We start from the raw sequence: 22939 nt of genomic DNA on the forward strand, positions 1-22939 counted from the left end.
GGAACGCAGTCTCTCAGCGCCTGCAATGCCCCAGCCTCAGCAGAAGAGGAAAGGAACAAGCTGATGAAGCTCACTGACTGCGAGCAGCAGAGACAGCGCAGAGGAGATGGAGCGGCAGGCTAAAGACACTCAGGCAGTAGCAAGCTTGCCACTCGGAGTCACGAAACAAGCTCGCAATCCCCAGAGCAAGCCCACCGGTCTGAGAAACCTTCTGCACCCTGGCAGCAAGCACATAACAGCATGGCAGAAACAGACTTGGACAATGCTGACTCCTTAGACAAGGCATTCCCAGATCTGTCTTGAGTCACAACGTTCTTTGCCTTACGGATACACACACTAGAAAACACAGCAAAGCCCCACTAACAGAGATACTCTCCATTGTGCAGCTCAAGAAAATCAAGTAGGCTAAAAGCCTCATAACCTTCTGGGAAAAGCAAGCGATAGAAGCTGGAAGGTTCCATCAGACAGTGCTCTGAAAGGATCCTATCAATCCTCATTCTCTTACCTCGGAGTCAAAACTCATTCTTGGCCCTTCCACTGTCAAGCGATGTCAAGCATTATGCAAGTGCCAGGAGAGGCAAGAAAACCCTTCTTTTAATCAGTCACGATGAGAGAAGTTTGCAAAATCATAACCATATGCTTGATAAAGCACCATAGAAAGATAAAATACTTCAAACTAGTTTCTTGCTCTGAAGTGTGGCAATTTTTTTAAAAACCATTTGCAGACATTGTGCAGTACAGATTCTAAAACAACACTTACAAAAACGCTGTCTCTACAAAGTGAGAAAAATTACCTTGACACAGCAGGAAAAGAAAAAAGTGAGCATCAAGAAATTGAAAGATAAGAGATTCCAGGGAATAATTTTTTACTGTAACAGTAACTGCTGCTTAAGCCAGGCTATTCTCCAGAAAATAAAACTGCTTGGCAGAAAAGCATTAAGTGTGGGATAATCCCAGTTTCATTGTAACACTAAAAGCTTAGTTCTCGTTCACACAGAGAGACCTTCTCACTGCTCCAAGTATCAAGGAATGAGTGTAGAAAATATCTGCAACAACCTTAAAGACATTTTTTTTGTAGAGCAGCTTAACGGTCTCTTTCTTGCTAACACAAGCACCCTGCCAACTTCTGCTCTATAAAAAGCTTGTGCAGATCAATCAATTCCAGTGACAAATCCATCCCCGTATCTCTAGACAAGCACATACCTCTCCACTCGTCAGTGCCTTCCATCTGCATACACCCTTTAGTTCGTTAGTACTGACTGTGTTCAGGGTGCTTCAAGGCTGGGTTTAGGTTTAGTTCCTCCTGTGATCTGCATTTTCGTATCCAAATAAGAGTAACTTGAATAAGTACTTGACCTATCTTACTAATTAGGTCCAAGGTTTCTTGACACAGATCACAGAATCTGAGCTGGCAGGCTCTCCTTAGCTTCCCTCAGCTCAGGTTACTGCCACACTGACATCAGAAGCAGGACTGCAACTTGGAAAGACAGAATCTCGCTCTGGTAAAAAACGCAGCCCTCTAGAGACAGTAGCGCACACTCAAAACACGCACTGAGCCTGCTGCACTGTTGCAGGTACTTGACTCGTTATCCCGCTCGTTCAATTGACGCTGCTCAACGAACGGGCTGCGGGGAGGGAAACGGGAGAAACAAACTTCAAAACTGATCTACTCTTTAAAAGGAGCCCACGTTCCTATCCTCAAGGACAGGAAAACAAACCTTAAAGAAATTAGCTCTCACTCACGAACAGCTTTTTCTGAGTTATTTGCCTAGGATGTTTGAGATATACTTTGGAGGTAGCCATCTAGCACACAAGATGTAATAAAGACAGAAGAGAGTAAAAACAATTGCTAGTGTTTTTGTTACATTTTTCTTTCTTCCCTACAGAATATTCTTGGAAACCTTAAGCAACAGTGAAGAAAACTGAGAAATCAAGGTGCAAGTGAAGTCGATTCTGTAATCAATACACACCTGATTAGCTACAGTGTAGTCCAGAACAACTCACTAACAGATACTGCATGAATTCACTGCCTTCACCTTAAATTGCTCCATGCTTACAAATACTAAACAACACACACTACGTCGGTGCAGCATCTGCTGGCATTGATAACTGCTCTTTTCCTTATATTTCTTACCAGAGTCTTTCTGACTTGCTTAGTTTTTGCTCCCACCCCCTAGCTCCCAAGTCATTTTGATTTTTTCTTTTAGCCGTGGTCAGTTTCATCCAATCTCTTTACTCTTTGGGAACAGGAGAGAACATCATCTGATGTCTTCTATTTTTAGGCTTGGAGAGGTTGCTTTGGTTTTTCAAAGCAGGCGAGAACGACTGGTTTCAAGCAAGGCAATTTAAAAATACTTCTACAGAACAGTCCTATTACTCAGTAATAACCTTAAAATAAGTCCAGCCAGGAGGAACATGAATCTCTGAACGTAGCAATGCAATGCAGCGATCGGCACATGCAGATTTTCACATAACCTATGAAGGCCCCAAATATAAGACAAGTCAAACCTGTTCCTCAGTCCCTAATCAAAGTCCTTAAGGAGATGCCTAAGCATTCAAGGGTGCTTAAGTCCTAAGGGAGATCATCAGTTACTGACTGCATTCATCATGAGAGTCACGCTCCTTCAGGCAGCTCAGCCAACGCACATTTGTCATCAGTAGCAACTTCAGGGGATGCAGAGGATGCCTGAGCTATGCAAAGTTCAGAGGCAGAAGCTGTCCTCTACAAAGCTTTCTACTCAGGTGACAGTACTAAGTATTCTAAAATAAATCTCTTTAATATTATCACAAACTAGGCAAATCAACTAGGCAGTAATTCCCTAGCATCTCAGTACTGTGTGAATGAGTTTAATTAAAATTCTCAGTTTCAACTAAATGGTAAGATGCAAGTATCATGGAATCACAGAACAGCTGAAGTTGGAAGGGCCCCTTGGAGATGATCCAAGTCCAAGCCCACTGCTCAAGCAGGGTCACCTAGAACAGGCTTCCCTGGACCATGCCCAGATGGCAACCTGTTCCAGCGCTCAGTCACCCTCACAGAAGAAAACAAAACAAAACACACACACACACAAAAACAAACACGCAACCACCAAACACACACACCACACACACTGGGCACCCCTGAAAAGGGTCTGGCTCTGTCTTCATTACACCCTCCCTTCACATATTTATAAATATTGATACTATCCCCTCTAAGCCTTCTCTTCACTAGGCTAACAATCCCAGCTCTCTCAGCCTTTCCTCACATGACCGATGCTCCAGTCCCTTAATCATTTAAAGTAGCTTTTTGCTTGACTTGCTCCGGTATGTCCATTTCTCTCTCATACTGTGGAGCCCAGAACTGGACATATCACTCCAAATGTGGCTTCACAGTGTGGAAGAGAGGGGAAGGATCACCTCCCTCGACCGGCTGGCAACGCTCTGCCTAACGCAGCCCAGGATTCTGTTGGCCTTCTTCGCCGCAAGGGCGTATCGCTAGCTCATGGTCAACTTGTTGTCCACCAGCAACCCCAGGTCCTTTACTGCAGAGCTGCTTTCCAGCCAGTTGACCCCCAGCCTGTACTGACGCAGGGGGTTATTCCTCCCCAAGTGCAAGACTTTGCATTTTCCCTTTATTGAACTTCAACTAGACTTTGCACCACTGATCACAACCCTCTGAGCTCTGCCATTCAGCCAGTTTTTAATCCACCTGACTGTCTGCATCATGGCTTCACCTATCACCCCTCCAACTTACTGTGCACAACTAGCCTGGAGAAACAGAAATGGGAAGTGACCTCGTCAAGCTAGCAAAGCACATCAGCAAAGCATCTCACACCGGAGACCTGCTGCTCTATCCAACAGGCTAATGCTCTTTGTGGTACCATTTTCCAGATGTCAGCCTGAGCCCTCAGTCCACAAAGGTTTTTTTTTTTTTTTTTTTTTTGAAAAATAAAGGCGGGGGGAGCAGCTTCTCGAAACAAAAACCTTCACCAAACCTTAAAAAAAAAAAATCTGCTACCAGAACACATATATTAAAAAGCAAGAAGCAGTTGCACAGAGCAGAAAAAAGACATTCACTATCTATAGCACTGAAAGTGCATGCGGCAAGTGCAAGGTTATATATGCTGAGGAGCCAGGCACCAGAAGCAGGTGCCTGCAGTGGGGAGTAGCAGAAGCTTATGTAACATTTTCTTGGTTTTCATTAGAGTGCAGTCATGCTAAAATTTATACCACTAGGTTATGGATTTTGTGGCTGAATAGCTTAAGCATTAAGACTGCAGAGAGAAAAACAAAGAGTTTCAGATTCTCTCCCCTCTAGGCACTGCAGCACACAGTGAAATTACGCTTTATCCAGAAAATTGGTGCAAATTTGGAAAGTGTTACCAAAACACAATGTGCTAGGCAGATTATTCTCTTCAGCACTCTCCACTCTTATTCCTGCATGAAACAAAAAGGCAGACTTGGCTCAACTACCACCTGGGACACTTTCTACCTTTGTCTCACTGATGGAGAGAAAAAAAGGACGTCATTTCCCTGACCATGGAGCTGTTCCATCATCAGACAAGGTGCATTGAACAAACCACAGTCCTAGGAACATCAGGCTGAAATGTATCTTCTGTCCAGCCTGCTTCTGACATGGTATCATAGTAACAAAATTTGTTCATTACTTTCACAAGCTCCCTCCTAAAAGACACGGAGGGGACAGCCTCATTACTTCAACTGGGAGGCTCTTACAGCAGGCTGGTGCTCTGACACTCAAAACTTTTTCCTTATTTTCTGCCTTGATATATTCATGGCTGCTCTGTACCTGGTTTAGAGTCAACATCAGTTTCAATACCTTTTCTTCCATGCCCCTATCACTCACCACCCTAATCTATGGCACTGAAACCAGACCCTGAATTTGCTAGGCAAGGAAAGCCCAGCTCTTCCCAATTTTGTTACAAAGGATGACTCTTCCTATTCGCCCTACAACCCTTTTCTGCACCCTTTTCTGCTTCCTCGTAGATGAGCAGCTATCAGGGAACAGTCAAGTACCAGGCCAGAAATAAGGAATGAGCACAGCTCAAAACACAGAAGCTGCTGTTGCCACAACTCCTAACCTCTGATGCAGAAACTGGGAAAAGAAGGGAGAAGCTGTTGTGAAATTCTGTGGAAATCCTAAGAAGAGAAGCGACTATTTGCTCAGAAAAAACTCCGGATTGTTATGAGAAGAAAAGAACTAACTCGAGGGATTGCTAGAAGACAATTCCTGTCAGAGGCACCAACTGTGTGAGGTGTCTGACTGCACCTCCTGCCACACCATATGCAAAAAATCAGCATCTGCAACTCAAGGCAAGGGACTGGAGACACTTCAGGGAAATGAGGATGGTAAAGAGCTCTCCTCTGGGAAGAGCACAGCAATACTTTACACAAAACGTTATTAAAGACGCAATAGATGCATGCTGCTAATTCACACCCTGTTGGTCACACACTATCAACCTCCCAAATCTTCAGGGAATCATACTATCTGCACAGCAAAAGCACGGAAGTCTTGACAGTTTACACACTTGCCTACAAAGGCATACATAAAAATACACACAGTACAGAGGATTTCTTTGGTTTGCTTACATTTTAGGAGTGAAAAAGCACTAAAACATAGGAAAAGGCACAGATGTAGCACTACTGAATTTCAGTGCCAGCACTACAGTGCTGTGCAATATACGACCCACAGATACAACAGCTCTAAGGTGTTGCAGGTCATCTGCTATCTTTAACCATCTACATTCTGGAGGTATTCAGCTATTCAAAGCTTCCCTTCAAATCTAATCACTTTTAAATATTATTAACAATGTACAAGCAGTACTGAGAGAACAAGGAAAGCTATTCATTCTCCAGGTTTGTACTTCCCTAAAATGGGATGCAGCAGCTTCCAGGAACGTTGCATACAAAGCAGCAAGGCCCTGTCCACAAGTGGATATCGCCATTTCCCTCAGCCACAGACCCAGTGCTGGCACACCAGTAGTAAGGTGTTCACCTCAGAACAGCATGATGCCCATAGAAGACGGAAATAAATACACAAATACAAATGTACCTCACATCAGGGGAAAATATGCAAGGGATTGCACTGATATAACACTTTCAACTTATTTAAATCCAAAAGTCCATTTATATTTCCCTAACAGCAGCATCCCAGTGTTATTTAATTTGCAGTAAGTATCTCCTGATGAATCATGTAAAGTTGCAGGGACTTCTGGTTGAAGAACAGTCTAAAGGGCCTTACATCAATGGCTGCTTTGCTGCCAGAATAAAAGGCTTTCAACTTCAGCCACTAAATTTGCTTGGAAGGAAGGAAGGGAGAAGGAGATATAAATAAACTGTAAAAGCTCACTAGTACTCCAAAGAAAACAGCAGCTCCCTGTAAAAGAACTGCCACTAAACTGACTGGAAATGAGCAAAAGTGCTGGTGCCAAAAAGAAAGCTAGTGCTTCCAGCAACCTTAGAGTTCTGAGGCAGAACATAAAGGGAGGGCAGGAAAAAGTATCACCAGTCCCCAGGCAGAAATTCTGATTGCCAGAAAAGTCCTTGGGAGCATCAGTTTTATTATATTCCACTAGGAATGATTCTGGATTTAGAAGCAGCTTAAACATAGCCGCAGTCAGCAGCACAAGTCTGTGTAAACTAAGTGCCGCCGTTCATAACATCCACATTTATTTGCTGGCTAGACTGCACAGCATCGCCCTAGTGCATTAGTCTTAGTGAGTTTGCTTCACTCTGTGTCAACAGATCAGCCACCCTAATAGGACTCTATTAGCATTCCCTGATTGCATTAGACACTGGCATTGCCTGGACTCACTAATTTGATTTACAGTGTCAGCCTGTTTGTATTTTGTTTTATTATTTTGTTTCAGAGAACAAAAGATCAGTCTTACTCAAAATGCTGGCAAACTTCTTGGCGACCACATTTGATGCTTCTTCTAAATCAACAAACTTTCTCTTAAATTATGAGATTTGTTGATTGGTTCCCAACAGCCAGATCAGAGCAACTTTTGCAAGCAGGGCAGCAACTATAATTTCCTTTATTTTGGGCAATATCGGTTTTTGAGGATGGAAGGGGGAACTATCTGGAAGTGTGATGCCTTTAACAAAACCTCACTGCATCGCTAACTTGCAAGTCACTCACAATAGTTGAAGGAGAAGCGCATGCTCTAGTTTCCGTGGGCTGTTAATGTAGCATGACAGACCAACAGCAGGACACAAGGAGAACATTCCCAAGAAGCAGAAGCAAAGTTTCCTACCTAAACTGCTTTCTTTTGCGTAATAACTGCAGCTTGCTATACCCACCCATTAGGGAGGGAGACAACTGTCAGACTCGCCTTGAGTGCACAGCCATGACGATGACAGCGGGGGAGTAGCTGAAAAGCAGAGCCATCCGACAGCACCACGCGCAGAAGCTAGAATCTCTAGCCACACTCCTGCACGGTTTTAACTCGGTGGAAAGAGAATCTACGTTTCTTTTTTTCATATTCCAGAGCAGGCCAAGTACAAGACTATAAAAAGCGAAATACACTTTAACAGCACACTAATGCTCCACTCTTAAGACTGACCTGAACATTACTGCATTTACGGACTGGATTTAGATAGATGGGAGGAGGTACAACAAACAGAAATGTGAGCAGAAAAAAAGGAGCATAATGCAGACAGAGATGTGGAGGGCAATGGAGAGAAAAAGGAAATGCTGAAGGGAAAAAAGGAATTATAAAACAGAGGAAGAAATATTCCTCTGAACAAGTGAGCACACATCCACCTGAACCATCCCCCAGCAACAGCAAGGGAGACCCAGTGCTTGACTGAGCCAACCACTGCACAAAAAGGAAGCTTCTTACCTCTTCCAGCTACACTGACAGCTGCGACCATCTCACTATAAAATTGTATGGTTAAATTACAGTTTTAGCAGACTTGCTACCCTAGGTCAGATACACGGATTGTGCCAATGCTGACTCTAATCCTGCCAGCTCTGGTCTGTAGGCTTAATTTTATGCACATATTTAGTCCCACTGAAGTCAGTAGGACCATTCGTGTATGTAAAACTAGGCAAGCACTACCATACTCCCAGAATTAGGGCTCTAGGATTGCATCTACTCAGACATCCAAAAGGAACTAACCGAAATGTGCAGTCCCCATTCTGCAGAAAATTCTGGCATTTTGGAAAACATTTTCATTCACAGATCAGAAAATTTCTCCCTCATTTTTCCCCTCACATTGAAACATTTCCTTTCAAGGGAGAATGAAAACAATTGTTTTTATATTGATTTAAATTCTCTAAACATCATCTATAACATCTGCTCACAACTGTAACATCTATAAAGAATAAAAAAATGGAACAGATCTAATACCCCATTCAAAACAGTGAAAGGAAAACAACCCCCCCAGGCTTCTTCACACCTCTTCTTTGATTACTTCTTACCCAGGAATGGCGAAATGATTAAATATGTAAAGATATTCCACATATTCCCCTGCCCAATCCCCAAAACTTCTCTCCTGCATCATCATAACCCTTAATTGGATTGGGAACTCACTATCCACAAGGTAACCACAGTGTCATAGGAAATCCCTGAACAATCCAAAATGAAATGAGGATGCACCAGACTGATTTATTCTCATGGAACGGGTGTAAAGTAGTACAGCGCAGTCAATAACTAACAGACTAATGCCAAGCACTGGCCAGTCCCAAGAGTCTGTAGAGGACAACAGTGGGATGTTTGAGGCACAGAGGAAGGTTAGTAGAGCTAGAGGGCAGGAAAAGATAACATCTTCCTGCAAAATGTCTTCGGGTGCAAAGTTAGCTGTTCCTTGAATGTTCATTGAATGCTTCCTTCCAGTTCGATTTTTTTTTTTTTTTTTTAATTACACTTCCTTCAGTTTCACACAAAGGATAATTGCCACCTCTTGGAAAAATGTAAAATATTGCTGATGAACACTGGAATAGATTAGTCAAGATTACTCTTTGCCTTCCCCTATGCCTCCTTTTTAATGAGAAGAAGCAGATGAGCATCCCAGCTACGCAGACAAAGCCTCTGCAGTACAAAGTGAATTTCCTATTACACTTCAGCTAGAAATCTGCTTATTACTAGAGGCCAAAATTACTACAGCTGCAAGAAGACTTCTAAAGGGCAGAATAACACATACTCACGTAGCATAGTTACAGCTTTAGAAAAAGATCTTTAATCAGCATTTTATATTTTATTTAATACGGTCTCTACCAAATCTGGTGCAACTAGCATGGTGTGCCATCATCTCTCCCATTGTGTACGTACAATACTACTCAGAGGTGGACATTATGTTAGCAGGGCCTGTGTTAGTCATTTCCCAAGCAAGGAAATTATACCTTGAAAAGTTATGTTCAGCCAGATTTTCAATAAATAGAGGTAAAAGCCTCCACGTTTGCTAACTACAGAGGTTAATATGAAAACACTTTCCACCCACAGAAATGAACTCACTATTAAAAGAATTTGGAAAATACATTTGTGATAAAGGCCTGAAAATGAAATCAAGGGCTTCAATGTAAAAATTATATGACCAATGACTTTTGAATACATACATTATATAGCTGAACTTAAAATAACCTTTTCACTCTTTTTAAATCACCTTCACTCACAACCTCACTGTAAAAAAGAATCAAGTTTAATAGATAACTCATTTCCAGTTACTAGAATATATTCCGCATCAATCCTATGCAACAGAAGCTAGTGGATGCAGTATTGAAAAATTAAAGTAGTTAAGAACCAAAAACAATCTAGTCCTGTCTGCATTATGGTCAGATAACTTCAGCCTGTTGTAAGCCTTTATTTTAGCACAGACATAAAACTTAATTCTTAAAAACTAATTTAGCTTGAAGACTGTCAGTTTGTTTCTGAAAGTCAAAGAATGTTTCCAAAAAGGATCAGCAAATTAATAAATTAAGTCCAAATTACAGCCTGCCAGATCACAGCTCAGGCAAACATGAGCCTTGAAATGTCTCACTCACCAACTTTGGGCTGTCTTCAGGAAAAAAAAAAAACAAAACAAAAAAAACCACCCTGGATCTGTCTCAATTATTTTAGTAGCTCCCACGTAACATCAGTTGTTCAGATTAGAAAAGCTCTACTCTCAGAAATATCACGGTTCTGAGACAGGGCTCCCACCCTACCAGATGCTGGACATGCACACAATGACGTGTCTCCTATATCCTGACAAGACTGTGGTGTAAAGAGACAAGACAGAAATAATCCCAGTCTGTGAGATGGGCATCCTTTGTTAAGAGAGACACAGTAAGATTAAGCAATTCACCAATGTTAAATAGGAAGCATAAGGGCAGAGTAAAAAAAACTTCTTAAGCACAGTGAAACTCTTCCTAATTCAGCATTAATTTATTCATGCTTTTTTCCCCCCCACAGCTTTTGATTTCACTCAAAAGATACTTAAAAAAAAAAAATTGTACGAGCACCCAGCTCAGTGCTTTCTTGCAAGTCTGACATCAATTCATTACTAGAACCAGCAAGCCCAGACTAAGAACATTCCCTGGAGCAGTATTACCCATCTGCAAAGTTCAACATTTCTATGGTATTTCTGTAAAATCTTGTTGACCTATTTTCCTAAATAGGTCTCCTTCATTATAGCAAAGTCCGCTCTTGGGTGTAGAGTGAGGGGGATGTATACATTACCTTTTAATGACTGATATTTTGTGCAGCACTTTGATATTTGCAACTTCTTACAGTAGTGACAATTTTTATTCTGCTAAGATATGGCAAAACACACAGCTTTTGCGTTGACGTTTGTTTATTGAGGTTCAGCCAGTGGCAAGTTTCCAGTGTTCTGTTATGCACCCCAGAAGAGAATGGCTTCATAATAAATGCCTAGAAAAATAAAAGTTGTTCATACTCCCTCTCTTTCCCTCCTCAACTCTGATGCATTTAAGCCAACAACAAAATGCTCCACTTTTACCAGCTGAATCACAACTGCACCATAAAAGTAACATTTAAGGGCATGGACTCCAGCAGCAAGCACGTCCTCATAAGGACCTGGCTCAAACAGGTTCCTTGCTTTGGAAGCTACAGGCATACCTGTCACAAGCTTTCTACCATCTTCCAAGAGCAACCATCCTGTGGAAATCCACTGAACTTTCTGCTGAATTAGGCCTTTGAGGTATCTGTCATTCCTTGCCTGCCTGATCTAACATAACAGAGAAAAAAAATCACTCAAGTTTTCACATCCCTGACAAAAATCAATCTACAAACAAAAATAAATGAATAACCTAGCCATCTATTTCTTTTCCCTTTTTTTTTTTTTTTTGGGGGGGGGGGGGGGGGGGGGGCAGAGACACGACCCAAGTAAATTACACTACACTTCCAGGAAGCATTATGGCAGAAGGATGCTGCCTGGTAAAAATAAATCTTTGAAAATGTTACCTCTGAAATGTTACCTCAGAAGCTCAAGAACTACACTAATGTCTCAAACATTCTCTAAACTATTTACTCTTTTTCCTTTTAAAACTCACTTTTACTGGAACAAAACTTGGAAGGAAAAAAAAAAAAACCTTCCCTTAATTCTTCTGTCTTCCTTGCAGTATTTCACAGTACTTTCTCCATTCTGTAGCCAATTTTCCGTACTTTGTGTGTATTTCATACAAAAAAGGCTAGAAAAATGTACCTGTACAAACTCCAAAATGAGGTGAAAAAGAGAATAAGGCTGTAAAGGGCATAAATAATATATAACATTTCTGCCTTCTTTTTTTTTTTTTTTAGTTCCCTGAACTTCATGTTGATACACATTTTCTTCAAGATTTGTAGGTCAGTCTTAGAAGTTTTGAGTAAGGTCACCCACACTTGAAAAAGTTAATAGAGAAAAGGCCAGTGTTTCTGTGAACTTGACTTTGCAAAAGTCAGTCCAAGAAGGTTACAGAGAAAGGCCTGGAAGTTTTAGGGGAAAAAATAATAGCAATGAGCTTACATTTGGTTTTCCCATTCCTACTCCAGCAACTCCACCCTTTTGGCTGAACATGTTTAACATTTGCTTTTCATGTTGCTTAGATTAATATGCACTTCATTGAAGGCCATAATCTGAGACTTTTCTTTGTTGCATTTAAGTGAAAATGGGTTTTGATGGGATTCCCTCCCTCCTAATGAAAAAATTTGACTCTGTGCCATTACAGATCAAATATTGCTCAGTGTTGTCTCTGGATTACTGAAATTCAATTTAACTTTGGCATCATATATCCTGCTTCACAAGAACAGTGTCAAATACTCTAGGGATGTTACTGGTAGTTTGTGCCCAGTATCCATTCCAACTTCACAAAAGTGTTTGGTTTCCATTATCACATCAAACAACTCCTTTGTGTGAGGACATAGTTGAATTTTTTAGTTTGGTTGGCTAAGGCTGGGGAGCCTAGGGGAGATGAAGGGCAGTGGGTTTAAATCCTGCTGGATTTGTAACACCTAAAACGTATGACATCTCATTCTCATCTCACTCTTTGGAATTGTTAGACTTCCAAATTACCAGCTTTACAGAATGGATACACCATCCTTTGTTTTCTAATTGTAAAAAAACAGAATGAAAAATGACCTTGCAAGCAATATTCCAGCAACATTCCAAATTTCCAACCAAGCAATAGCTGCTGGAAACAGCAATAGATGCTGAGAAAAGAACTAAACTGTCAGCAAAACTAGATGAACTCATACACGCAATAAAAGAACAAACTCCTCATCCACCCAATAAGAGGGCAGAGCTCAATCAGGAGAACGAAATTAGATCCAAGAGCTAGTGGCCAGGAGCCAGTTCTTCCAATGGGACAAGCTGAAAGTTGTGAGTCAAGAAAGGAAGAACTGTTAGCTTACTGGTTCTTAATATTCAGCAAAACTATATTTCCTTAGAGGCCAAAGATTTTCAGAAGTGACGAGCCTTTGCAGCTCCCTCAATAACTGCAGCCTAACATGAGATTCTGAGAAGACACCCAGCTATAACAAATGGCCAAATAGTGACCGTACTGAAAAAAGTTCCTTCTTGCATTTTAAATAATGACTAATTAACCAAAACTCTAAAATACAGATAATTAAATTCTTCTGAAAATCTAGGACCACTGAGTCTGGCAAACAACTCCAGGTTTCTGGAAGAATGTGAACTGGCTATAGTTCTTTCCCTCTTTACATAAACAGAGATCAGCACTGCAGTTTCTCAGTTCAGTACTTCAGCCACTGAATACACAGTGCAAACCCAAAACGTAGGGTTTTAGGTGAGAGGGCTGTCAGTTTTTACAAATTTATGCACCATCAAATGAAATAAAAATAACTTAAAACATGCATATAACAGCCTGGTTAAAAGCAAAAGAGTCAGAGGAATATAAGAGAAGTGTGCAGTTTAATCTTTAGCCAAGCTGAAAGTAGACCTGCACAGTTGTTCACTGTTGTTCTTCTCTAGCTGTTGCCCTATTATTGTCACCTTTATCAATGGTTTTATTACTGCACATTTTAACCAAGAGTCTGTCTCCAACTGTACCTGCTACCAACTGTAGCTGTGTTATAGCTTCTTCCAGGACCCTCTTAAACATCTGCTATGCCATTGTCCATTTGCTTTTGTCTTTCTGGAGATGGGTCAGCCCTTAATGTCTTACCGTTCTCTGACCCTCAAAGCTAATGCTGTTTCGCAGTCCCCTGCAAGAGGGACAAGGCTGCCTTGTGATATGATAGTGAGTGACCCTGGTTCAATTCCCAGCTTGCCACAGTCTTTGGGACCCTGGATACGTCATGAAGAATAACTTGCTGTAGTATGTAGGCTCCCAACTTCTTTTGCAATGAAAGAGAGTTATTCCCCACGTCCCTGTAATACAAGTAACATCGCACAAAGACAGACTGGAACAATTATAATATAAAGTATTCATTCATCATGTAATTTTTCTCCCAACCAGTTGCTCTCATGATATCAATTGGTAATTAAAGGGAAAGTAATTTCTGAACGTTGTTGAAAAAGAAACGGTTAAAGTAAGTTTTTAGATTTATAAGAAGTTCATTAGTTAATTTACCTGTATTAGACATTAATTTCCTTAACATTAACAGGTATGAATAAGGATCACAGCTGTAATCTAAATCCTGTACAGCAGCAGCTGTACAGTATAAGGGAGAGCAGCAGATACAATCAGTGGCGTTCTCTTGTGATAGGTAGTAAAATGGTTTGTCACACTCGCATGAGCACTCAAATTCACTCCTTAAGAATGCTCAACAACTCTGAACTCATTTACAAAAAAGTTCCCTTCCAAGAACATCCAGGACCTTGCTTGACTGAAAGAACTATTAGAAAAATAGTTCCACATCCTATTTTGTGATGCTTGTATTCCTGTCCGAGGGCAAGGCAGACTGCACCTCTGCTGACATCACCCAAATTTAGATGAAAGACAAATTTCATCCCTGGTCCTCAATGACAATATGTAGTCCTCAGCAAACTGCAGAAGAAACAGTCAGCAGTCTCTTATCAGCAGCTTCTAGTGCTATCCACCCAAAGAAGAAAAAAATTACTGTAATAATTACCTCTGATACATTCCACAAATAGGCCTAGGGAGCAGAACAGCCTCAGGACAGACCACTTCCCCTTTCACCCACAAGCTAGCAGAGCTCATTTTCCTCATTGTTGCACAAGCAAATCTACCCTGCTGAAATCAACAGTAATTGAAAACTGTACAAAAGAGCAGAATCAGGTTTAGTTTCTCCTGGTCAGACCTCAAGGTGATTTAGAAAGCTGGAATGAGAGCTACAAGAGCCACCAAGCCAAATTCTTTTCAAAAGCTTTTTGTTGTTTGAAAGAAGTTCAGCAAACTGGTATTTAACAGACAGTGATGTAACAATCAAGTAGTGCATGAGTATACTTCATCTCATGTGATCTGAGAGTGTTTCTAAAAGAGATGAAAAAAATAAAAGAGGAATTAAAGCAACCTTACCGGTCTATATCCAGCATGCTCGGAACTAAGGAAACGGAAGCACAAAACTGGGCAAGTAAGGCCTAAGAGGAGGCTATAAAAAGCACGAAGAAACAAAGATTTTTGTCTGAAAATTGAATGGCTGATGCTGCTGATTCCTGACTTTTAACCAGTTTCCTACATCATTTAGGGAAGTCTGCTGTCCAAGCCCCACTCATCCCACAAGACTCCAAGGCATCTTAAGGCAAAACAGCCCATTGTTTTCATTCAAGATTTTCACCTGCTCAGCTTTTGGTGCCAGAAAAGTTGTTTCAATATTACTTGTTATGCCAAAGGAAAAAATATACATATATATATACACATACACATATACATACACATATATACATATATACATATATATAAAATGCAAATCAAAAAAATGTTTATTTGTTCCCTTCCAGTAACAGCTTTGCCTCTGAATTAGAATAAATCAATATTGTACACAGTAGACTCTGGCTCTCCAACTGGAATGCATCTGGAGGTGAAGTTAAGTTTGTGCATAGAGAGCACAGTAAAACTTCTTGCAAAATGGGAAGAACATTTGCCTGGTCAAGTGATGTCCTCTAGTGAACAGCACACTTGACCACGATATAGGGCTCTGCCATTAGATCTATTGGCTCGAAAACTAATTTTACAAATGCACTGGTAAGTAAGCCAGCCCGTGCCTGCTGTGAAACCACAGTCATGTTACCTTTCTTCGCTGGCTCTGCCTTCTCCTCAGCTTGAATGTGTTTTCATGAACACTGACTCCAGCTCACATCTTCACTGTTTATTACAACAGAACCTCACCAGCAGGATCAGTGTGAATACTTTGGGAGCAAACTCCTGAATACTACTATCACATCAACCTAGATAACGGAGATAAAACAGCACAAAATGTTCTCATAGCTATTGAAAAACTCAGCCTTTTTCATAGTAAATTATTGAAGACTGAATTAATCTCAATAGAAATTAATTGAAAATAGACTCTCTTGCATGGCTTAAAGCTTTTCCACTTGTCATAACTTGTTTCAGAACTGTGATCATTTGAATTCAGGAAGGGTTTCAGTATTAAAATTAAAAAGCACAAGTCATTTTTCCATTTGGAAAGAAATGCTGGGTAGAAGGAATGACCTCTGCTGTTACCATTGAGTGCTGCTGCATAATAATACTTCTTTCTGTTCTGCTAGTTTCGGATGCTCCCGCCTACCCATTAAGTTATTTAGCTGAGCTCCCTGCATAGTGTTACCTAGTGAGTATGCTGTTAAGTCTTACTGGAGGCCAAAATTACGCAGTTGTTTTCTAGTTACGGTTTATTTCTTCTTTGGCAAATGTAAAACTGAAGACATACTTTAAAGGATGCTAACTCAACGACTGGAGGTACTCCCCAGACTCAAGAGCTCAGGCAAGACAGAGGAAGATGCTGATGCTCCCTCCCATTATTCCAGAGTGAAGACTAAAGCATACTCAAAGCTGTCGGCTGTCCACAGACCACCAGAAAGAAAGGGTCGTATATCCTGCTAACTTCACAGGGCCGCACAGAACTCACCCACTCATAGCACATGGAAAGTCTGGGACTTCTGGCACAACCAAAGTCACACAACGAACCTGTAGCAGATATTGGAACTGAAATTAAATCCTCTCTGTCTCAGTCAGTCACACCTAACACTTAAAGCTGATCCCATAGTCACCTCATGCATGAGAAGTGTCTCCTTTAAGAATTCAACACACTTGACAACAAAAGCCATAAAGAAGGCCTACATACTTCTCATGTACTTCAATCCATTGCCTGCAGCTTACTTCCACAGATCAAATATATTTTGTGGCAAAGAGACACTTCAATATCTTTACCAATATTTTATGGGCAGCTTTGTCTTTTAAATGATACAAGATCTACCAGGCTTTGAGGAACACAGGGGAACTAGTTATAAATTACATTAAGCAACGGTTTTATTTACTATCAAGGGGGGGGGGGGAAATTAGAATTACGTATACCTCTGAGACCTAGGTTTAATCATTAGCAGATGAATGATAAATCAGAACAGACTTATGCACACCAAGAAAGGAATAAGCACAGTTTACCTTTATCAGCCAGGCATCAGCCCTTCATTGGTTGCACCCAGGGATTCTAGAGGCATGAACCAAATGAATTCTCTTCTCCATTCCATCATGGAGACATCTTGTTTGTCACAGCTGCTGTTCTCTTCTGATGGGGGTCTTCCTATCCACGCTACACTGCAGTCTAAGCTGGGACCTTGGAAATCTCTAGCTGCACATTTGGACGAGAACAGATACAGTCCTATCTAAACTCTAACCACTCCAACCTCGGGTATTACAACAACCTCTCCCTCTGGGCCTGACGAAAGCCTTCGTACCCCAAGGACGTCCACCTGGACTGCAACTACAGATCCCTCCTGTGCTCGTTCCTTGGAACATGTCACAGTCAGCTTTGCAGTTCCTCTTTTCCATTGCAACAAACAGAAGTTACTTCCCTTTGTTGTCCCGGCCCTTCAAAACCTGTGGCCTGGCAACCCTGCTCTGCACAGCATTCACTGCACTGAGATGGTGACCTTGCCCTTCAGCAGAGGCACTTCTGTATTTTATCCCATGCTGCCCAGCTCATCTTTAGGAAGATGCTCACTGCTCCCCTTTACATTCCTCCTTAAAACTTTCTTCTGTCGTAATGCCTACCGAGAAATAACGTCACCAATAGGCCTGCTGACCACTACTATTTCGTTATTCCATCTTCTTCCTCTGTCTTCTCTCTCCTGTTTTGTAATTCCATGGCAAGCTCTTAGGGGCAAGAAGCAGCATTTTGTCCTGGGTTTGCGCAGCACAGGGCACACTGAACTCCAAAGGCTAGGTATGCTACTCATCATTTCAGCTGAAAGAGTATAACCCCATTAGCTAACAGTAGTAATCACCAGCTCCTTTGGGTCAACGCATCGCTAGAGCAGCACTTACCCTAGTGCCAGATTACCTCAGAATTACTGGATCCTGCCTACTCTCACTTAACATAGGGACCGCTGGACACAGGCTCTCCATTTCTACCAACCTCCAGTTGCATATTATCTCCTGTCTGTGTTTTGTGCCATAATGGCAGCAAACAACCTTCTGCACTTCCAGGGCTACATGGCTTTGCTTTTGCTGTACATGAGCAAAACCGCACATCCTTGTGATCATACACAAAGATCTGCAGACAGCGGTTCCTCCAGAAGGAGCAGAGGATGAACCATCACTCAGAAGCACGAGAGAATCCAGTCATGGACTCAGTTCCCATAACAGGTACAGAAATATTGTTCCACACTAGCACTCAACCAAAGCATCCCCAGAGCTCTCCACCAGCCAGCACAAGGGTGCCTCTGATCACACAGCTCAACCAGTCTAACAGGTGGCTGCTGATGAGGGGATATGATCCTGTTCCCTTCCTCCCACTGGGATTAGAACTCACCTAACCCTGCAGTTGAGCCTATTTAGGGAGCGAAGCCAGCAGAAAACAAATTCTCTAAAAAATAAAAATAACTAAGTTTCCTGCCAGTTTATTTCCCAGAACTGGACTGCTGAAAAGCTGGGGAAGCCTGGGAGCTGGCATGGGAAAGAGGTGGAAATACACAAGATTTCCCCTCTTGCTGGCAGCAAGCCACCAGGATCTTCAAACCACACCTCGTGTTCATGAATCTACAGTACTCCGTGCACAGGCTGAGTCTTGCCCTGATGAAGTCTGTGCACCCTTACAATCCTGTGAATTGCAGACTTGGAAGTAATACCAGCACTTCAGAGAGAGGACAGAAAGGGCTTAAAGAGGAAGAACTAAAAAGAAGAGAGCAGTACAAGCTGTCAGGACAAGTAGTAGGAGCAAGTTCCTGGTTTAGAAGGTAGCAAGGGGAAAGGCAAGAAGTATGGAACATGTAAGTGGGAGAAAAGGAGCAAGAAGGTAATCCTGAAAGAGGAATAAAGTAAGCAGGGAGCTAGATGTGAAAGACATAATATTGAGGTTGAAAAGCTGTAGGGAAGGAATTTGAAGGCAAAAGGATAAGAGACTCATTGAATCGATTGGAGAAGGGATGTTACAGTAATGCTGCCAAGAGCAGTCCTGGATAGACAGAGGCAGAATATCGAGATAGGATTTCTAAGAGGTAAGGAAAGGTCTCACAGGTAGAAAGAGGTAAGAACTGAAGAGGAAAGCAAAGCATTAAGCACAGAATAAAGAGACCAAATTTGGAAAGTGAGCAGCTTAGGAAGGGAAATGGAGAGGAGAAGCAGCTTGAAGACAGGCAGCAAGTTGGAGCAGACACCAGTAAAGGCTAGAGAAGGCAAAGGCTGTGGAGCTCCCACTATTCACATTGCAGCTGCACCAGTCCCTGAACAAAAGGGCAGCAAAGAGCGCACTGCTGACCAAGCCAAAGACAGTTAAAGGCCAAAGGAGAAGTCCATGCAAAATGCAGGTGCCCTTGTTAAGAAGACAAGTGCAAGAGCTAACTGGTGGAACAGTCCAGACACCACCGTGGGCAGAAGTACCCAATATATCCAACTTCTCTCCCACTGCTCGCTCTGTGTTTTTCCTCCAAAAGCACTTCAACAGCAATACCTCCTTGGTTACCTACTCTGTGCCTCCTTCAGCTGACAGTTCTGCAGCAGATGGTGTGGACAGGCATACATTTGCTCACTGAGAACAAGAAACAAAACAAAGAAACTCAGCCACGCAGTCCTTTGAGCCCCTACTTTAAGGTACCACTGATGTTTCTAGCCTTGTATCTTATGGGATCACTGGTAAGTTGGAGGAAGAGAGAGGGGAGGGTGTAACATGGCTATCCAGGCTCCACATCCCAGACCAAGCTTTCCCTTAAAAGCAGTGCATCTCCTAGAGCTGTTTCTCAGTGCTTCAGATGCCAACTCCCCCACAGCAGAAATTAATTTCACCCTCCCTGAGCATCACCACCTCCTCCAAACTCACTCCCCAAAACCAGAGAAGATAAGAATATTCTCTAACCTTTTCCTACAACGACTGTAGGTGGACTGCCTGCATCACATCTGAAGTGCCCAACTTTCACAGTGCAGAGATTTTGGCTTTCTGGGGAGGATCTGGCATTTTTGAGTCACTGCTGCCTGTTGCAAAATGAAGTAGGAGATGAAGAACAGATACCACACCACCCACGGGAATATGCCAGGTAGTGATCTGCAATTGCTGCTATGTGATTTGCAACCTTCAGTCCTGCAAATGTCCAAGTTTTTCTGCACTAAGACTTTATTTCAAGTGCTTAAGATCTGAAGAGTCTACTACGTCAGCACTTGCTGTTCCAACAAGTTAAGCTGATGACCTCTAAAAGCGCTTCATAAGCACACATCATTCAACGGTGATCAAGCAGCAGGTGTCATTGCTGCTGGAATAGCAGTCTTCCTTTGCATTTGTGATGGTCCAAAGAGCTGGAAGTGGTAGCAAGGCAAGGAACATACACACAAGACCGCCATACATTTGTACATCTGCACATCTGACCTCACACAGATAAGCTCTGTAGGCTGAATTCATAAAATCAGCATACTTCCATTGCTCCTAACCCAGATATGTGCTGGCAGAGCTCCTTCGTGAATGGTAACCATTCCTGCTTTTAAGATAGGAAGGGGTGGCAGTACCATAAAACTGACATCAAAAGTCACATTTTGTCTAGAAGAGCGAGTAGATTTATGCCCAAGAGAAGCACCACCCTTTAAAATTCCTGTGCAAGCAAAGTTGTGTTTGAACAAGCACACAATCTCTGCAGAGTGCATTACGCAAACAGCACTGGAAGTGAAAACAATGCTTCCCTAATCTCATAGCCAAGTGGGAAGCACTGCAAACCAACACCTCAAAAAAATCAGTGGAATTTTCCCCCTTTATCTCTTCATCTACCAAAGACTGAAAAAAAAATCACTTAGTTCAACATTATATTTGCATGTTCTGAAATGACTGATGTTCTACATTCCAGAGTGCTATTTCTTAGGGCTGCCACCAATCCATGCCTACCTTAGGGGAAAAATAATAAAAAATCTTGTTGGGTAAAAAGTTTGGTCTCTAAATCTGCACCAACAGATAGACAGGACTGGCACCAAACACCACGCAGGTTTCACACGCGGAGCAGCAGGCGTTCAACCCGAGCAAAGCCAGCCCGTTACCCCCCAAAGGCACACAGCCCTTCGCGGGACCTAGAGCAAAACCGCCTCTCCCCCAGCAAACGGCTTCTCGGCTGTCCTGCGAGCTGACGCGCAGGGCACGCGGCCCCCGACGCGGGGATGCCGCCGCCACCAGCACGGGGCACCAGGGCCTCCTCGCACAGCGGCCCCGCGGCTTCCACAGCCCTCGCTCCGGGGGAAGCCGGAGGAAGCGCGGGCGACCTTACCCGACGCGGGAGAGGCGGCGCCCCCCCCCCCCCCCCCGCCCCCGCGCGGGTCTGCCCAAGGCGCCCGCCACCGCGGCTGCCCGCCCCGCTCCGCTCCCTCCGCGCCCGGCAACGGCGAGCGCCGCCCCGCGCCGCCAACAGCATCAGGGGCCCCGGGGCCGCCCGCGCCGCCCCGCCGAGCTCCGCCGCCGCCCGCCGCCAGGGCAAAGCGGGCCGGCGCGGAAGAGGCAGAAGGGCAGGCGCGGCTCTGCGCCCGCAGGGAAGTTTGCGGTCACCTGCCGAGGCCGCGGCGGCGGCTCCCGGCACCGCAACCGGAACGGACCGCGGCGGACACGGCGCCGGGGCGACCCCCGCCCCCCCCTCGGGGCCCTACCGCCCGCGGGGACGACACCCCCCGCGCCCCCCCACCTCCTGCCGCGCCCCCCCCGCCGCCCCCCCACCCCCGCCCTACAGCCTCCTCCCTTCGGGGCTCGCCGCCTCCCCCCCGGGCCCCCCCCCGGCCCCCAGCGGGCGGGCGAGGCTCACCTGGGCGCGGGGCTTCCGCCATCGCGGGTCTGCCCGCTCCCGGCCGCGCCGTCGCCGGCCGCGTCAGCCGCTCGCCCGCGGGGCCCTCCCGGCGCGCCGGCCCCCCGCCGCCCGCCGCCCCATCTGCTCGCACCGGCGGCCCCTAGCGGCCCCGCGCCGCCCGCACGCCTGCGGCGCCAAGGGGGGCGGCCGGGCGGTTCGGTTCCGCTCCGCTCCGCTCCGCTCCGTCCCGCCGCGCAGCCGCCGCCGTTAAAGGCGCCACGGGCGGCCGCTCCCGCCGCGCCTGAGGCAGCGGCCGCGCCCCTCCCCCCGCCAGGTCCGCGCGCCCGGCGGCGGCGGCGGCGCGGGGTCCCCTGGGCCCGCCCGCAGGGCTCGGCCGCACCTGCGCGCCCGCACCTGCGCCCGCCCGCGCCGCAGGGCCGGGGGGCCGGGCCGGGCCGGGGGGCGGGGGGCCGGGGGGGCCGGGCCGGGGCGAGCCCGTCGGGGGCGGGGCCCGCAAGGTGCGCGTCGGGCGCAGCCCCGGCCGCGGCAGCTCGCCCCGCCGCCCGTAGCGGCAGGAGCGACGCGGAGGGAGGCTCCGGCCCGAGTCGGCCCGAGCCCGCGGGGCTCCCGGGGACGGGGCCTCCTTACCCTGCCGGGGGGCTCCTTGGCGCACAGGCCTGGGCTGCTCATCGGGGCCGGCGCTGCCCCCGCCCCGCCCCGCCGGGCTGTGCCCGACCCCGTCCCCGCACCCCGGAGCCGGTCGCCGCCGAGCTGCGGCCCTGGCTCCCGGGTGCCAGAGGGCGACCCCCGCCCCCCCCCCCCCCCCCCGGCAATGGCTCCCGCGGGCGGCTGCTCTGGTCGTCAACAGCAGAAAGGCTTTCGCTATTGCTAAGTCCTGCGTCCAAGCAGCGGCTGGGCTGCTGCAAAGCACGGCCCTGTGCCTCAGCAGTAGGCAAGCAGGTCGCACTCTACTAAGAGAAAGAAAACGGGGAGCTTTTAGGGCAAGACTGTTTCCTCCCTCCTCACGAGCCTTGCCAGAGGCATTTCTCTAGCACCATCAAGGAGAAAATGGAGAGCTGCGAGCTTCTCCAGGCCTGCCAAGACTTGGGAGAAACTCCCCTTAAGACATTTCTTAAGTGTC

At 45.0% G+C, this 22939-nt stretch overlaps 1 protein-coding gene across 13 annotated transcripts in view; it reads right to left on the reverse strand.

Annotated features, from left to right (window-relative positions):
• The window catches only part of PITPNM3 (PITPNM family member 3), a 151994-nt gene that overhangs the window by 125465 nt on the left and 3590 nt on the right, over positions 1 to 22939 (reverse strand). For 10 of the 13 annotated variants that reach the window (XR_010392235.1, XM_064522984.1, XM_064522972.1 and 7 more), the window contains exons 1-3: positions 21817 to 22131; positions 19908 to 20023; positions 19522 to 19583 (exon numbers count right to left, since the gene is read on the reverse strand). The exons of 1 other annotated variant lie outside the window; for it this stretch is intronic. Coding sequence is in view for 10 of the 12 variants with exons in the window: in XM_064522984.1 (XP_064379054.1) it covers positions 19522 to 19576 (55 nt within the window). In the remaining 2 variants the exon portion in view is untranslated. Of the gene's footprint in view, positions 1 to 19521; positions 19584 to 19907; positions 20024 to 21816; positions 22132 to 22939 lie in introns of those variants that run through there. 2 more of the 13 variants (XM_064522974.1, XM_064522970.1) reach the window with 2 other exon arrangements.

This window comes from Dromaius novaehollandiae, chromosome 19 (assembly GCF_036370855.1).
Source record: "Dromaius novaehollandiae isolate bDroNov1 chromosome 19, bDroNov1.hap1, whole genome shotgun sequence".
Taxonomy (NCBI): Eukaryota; Metazoa; Chordata; class Aves; order Casuariiformes; family Dromaiidae; genus Dromaius; species Dromaius novaehollandiae.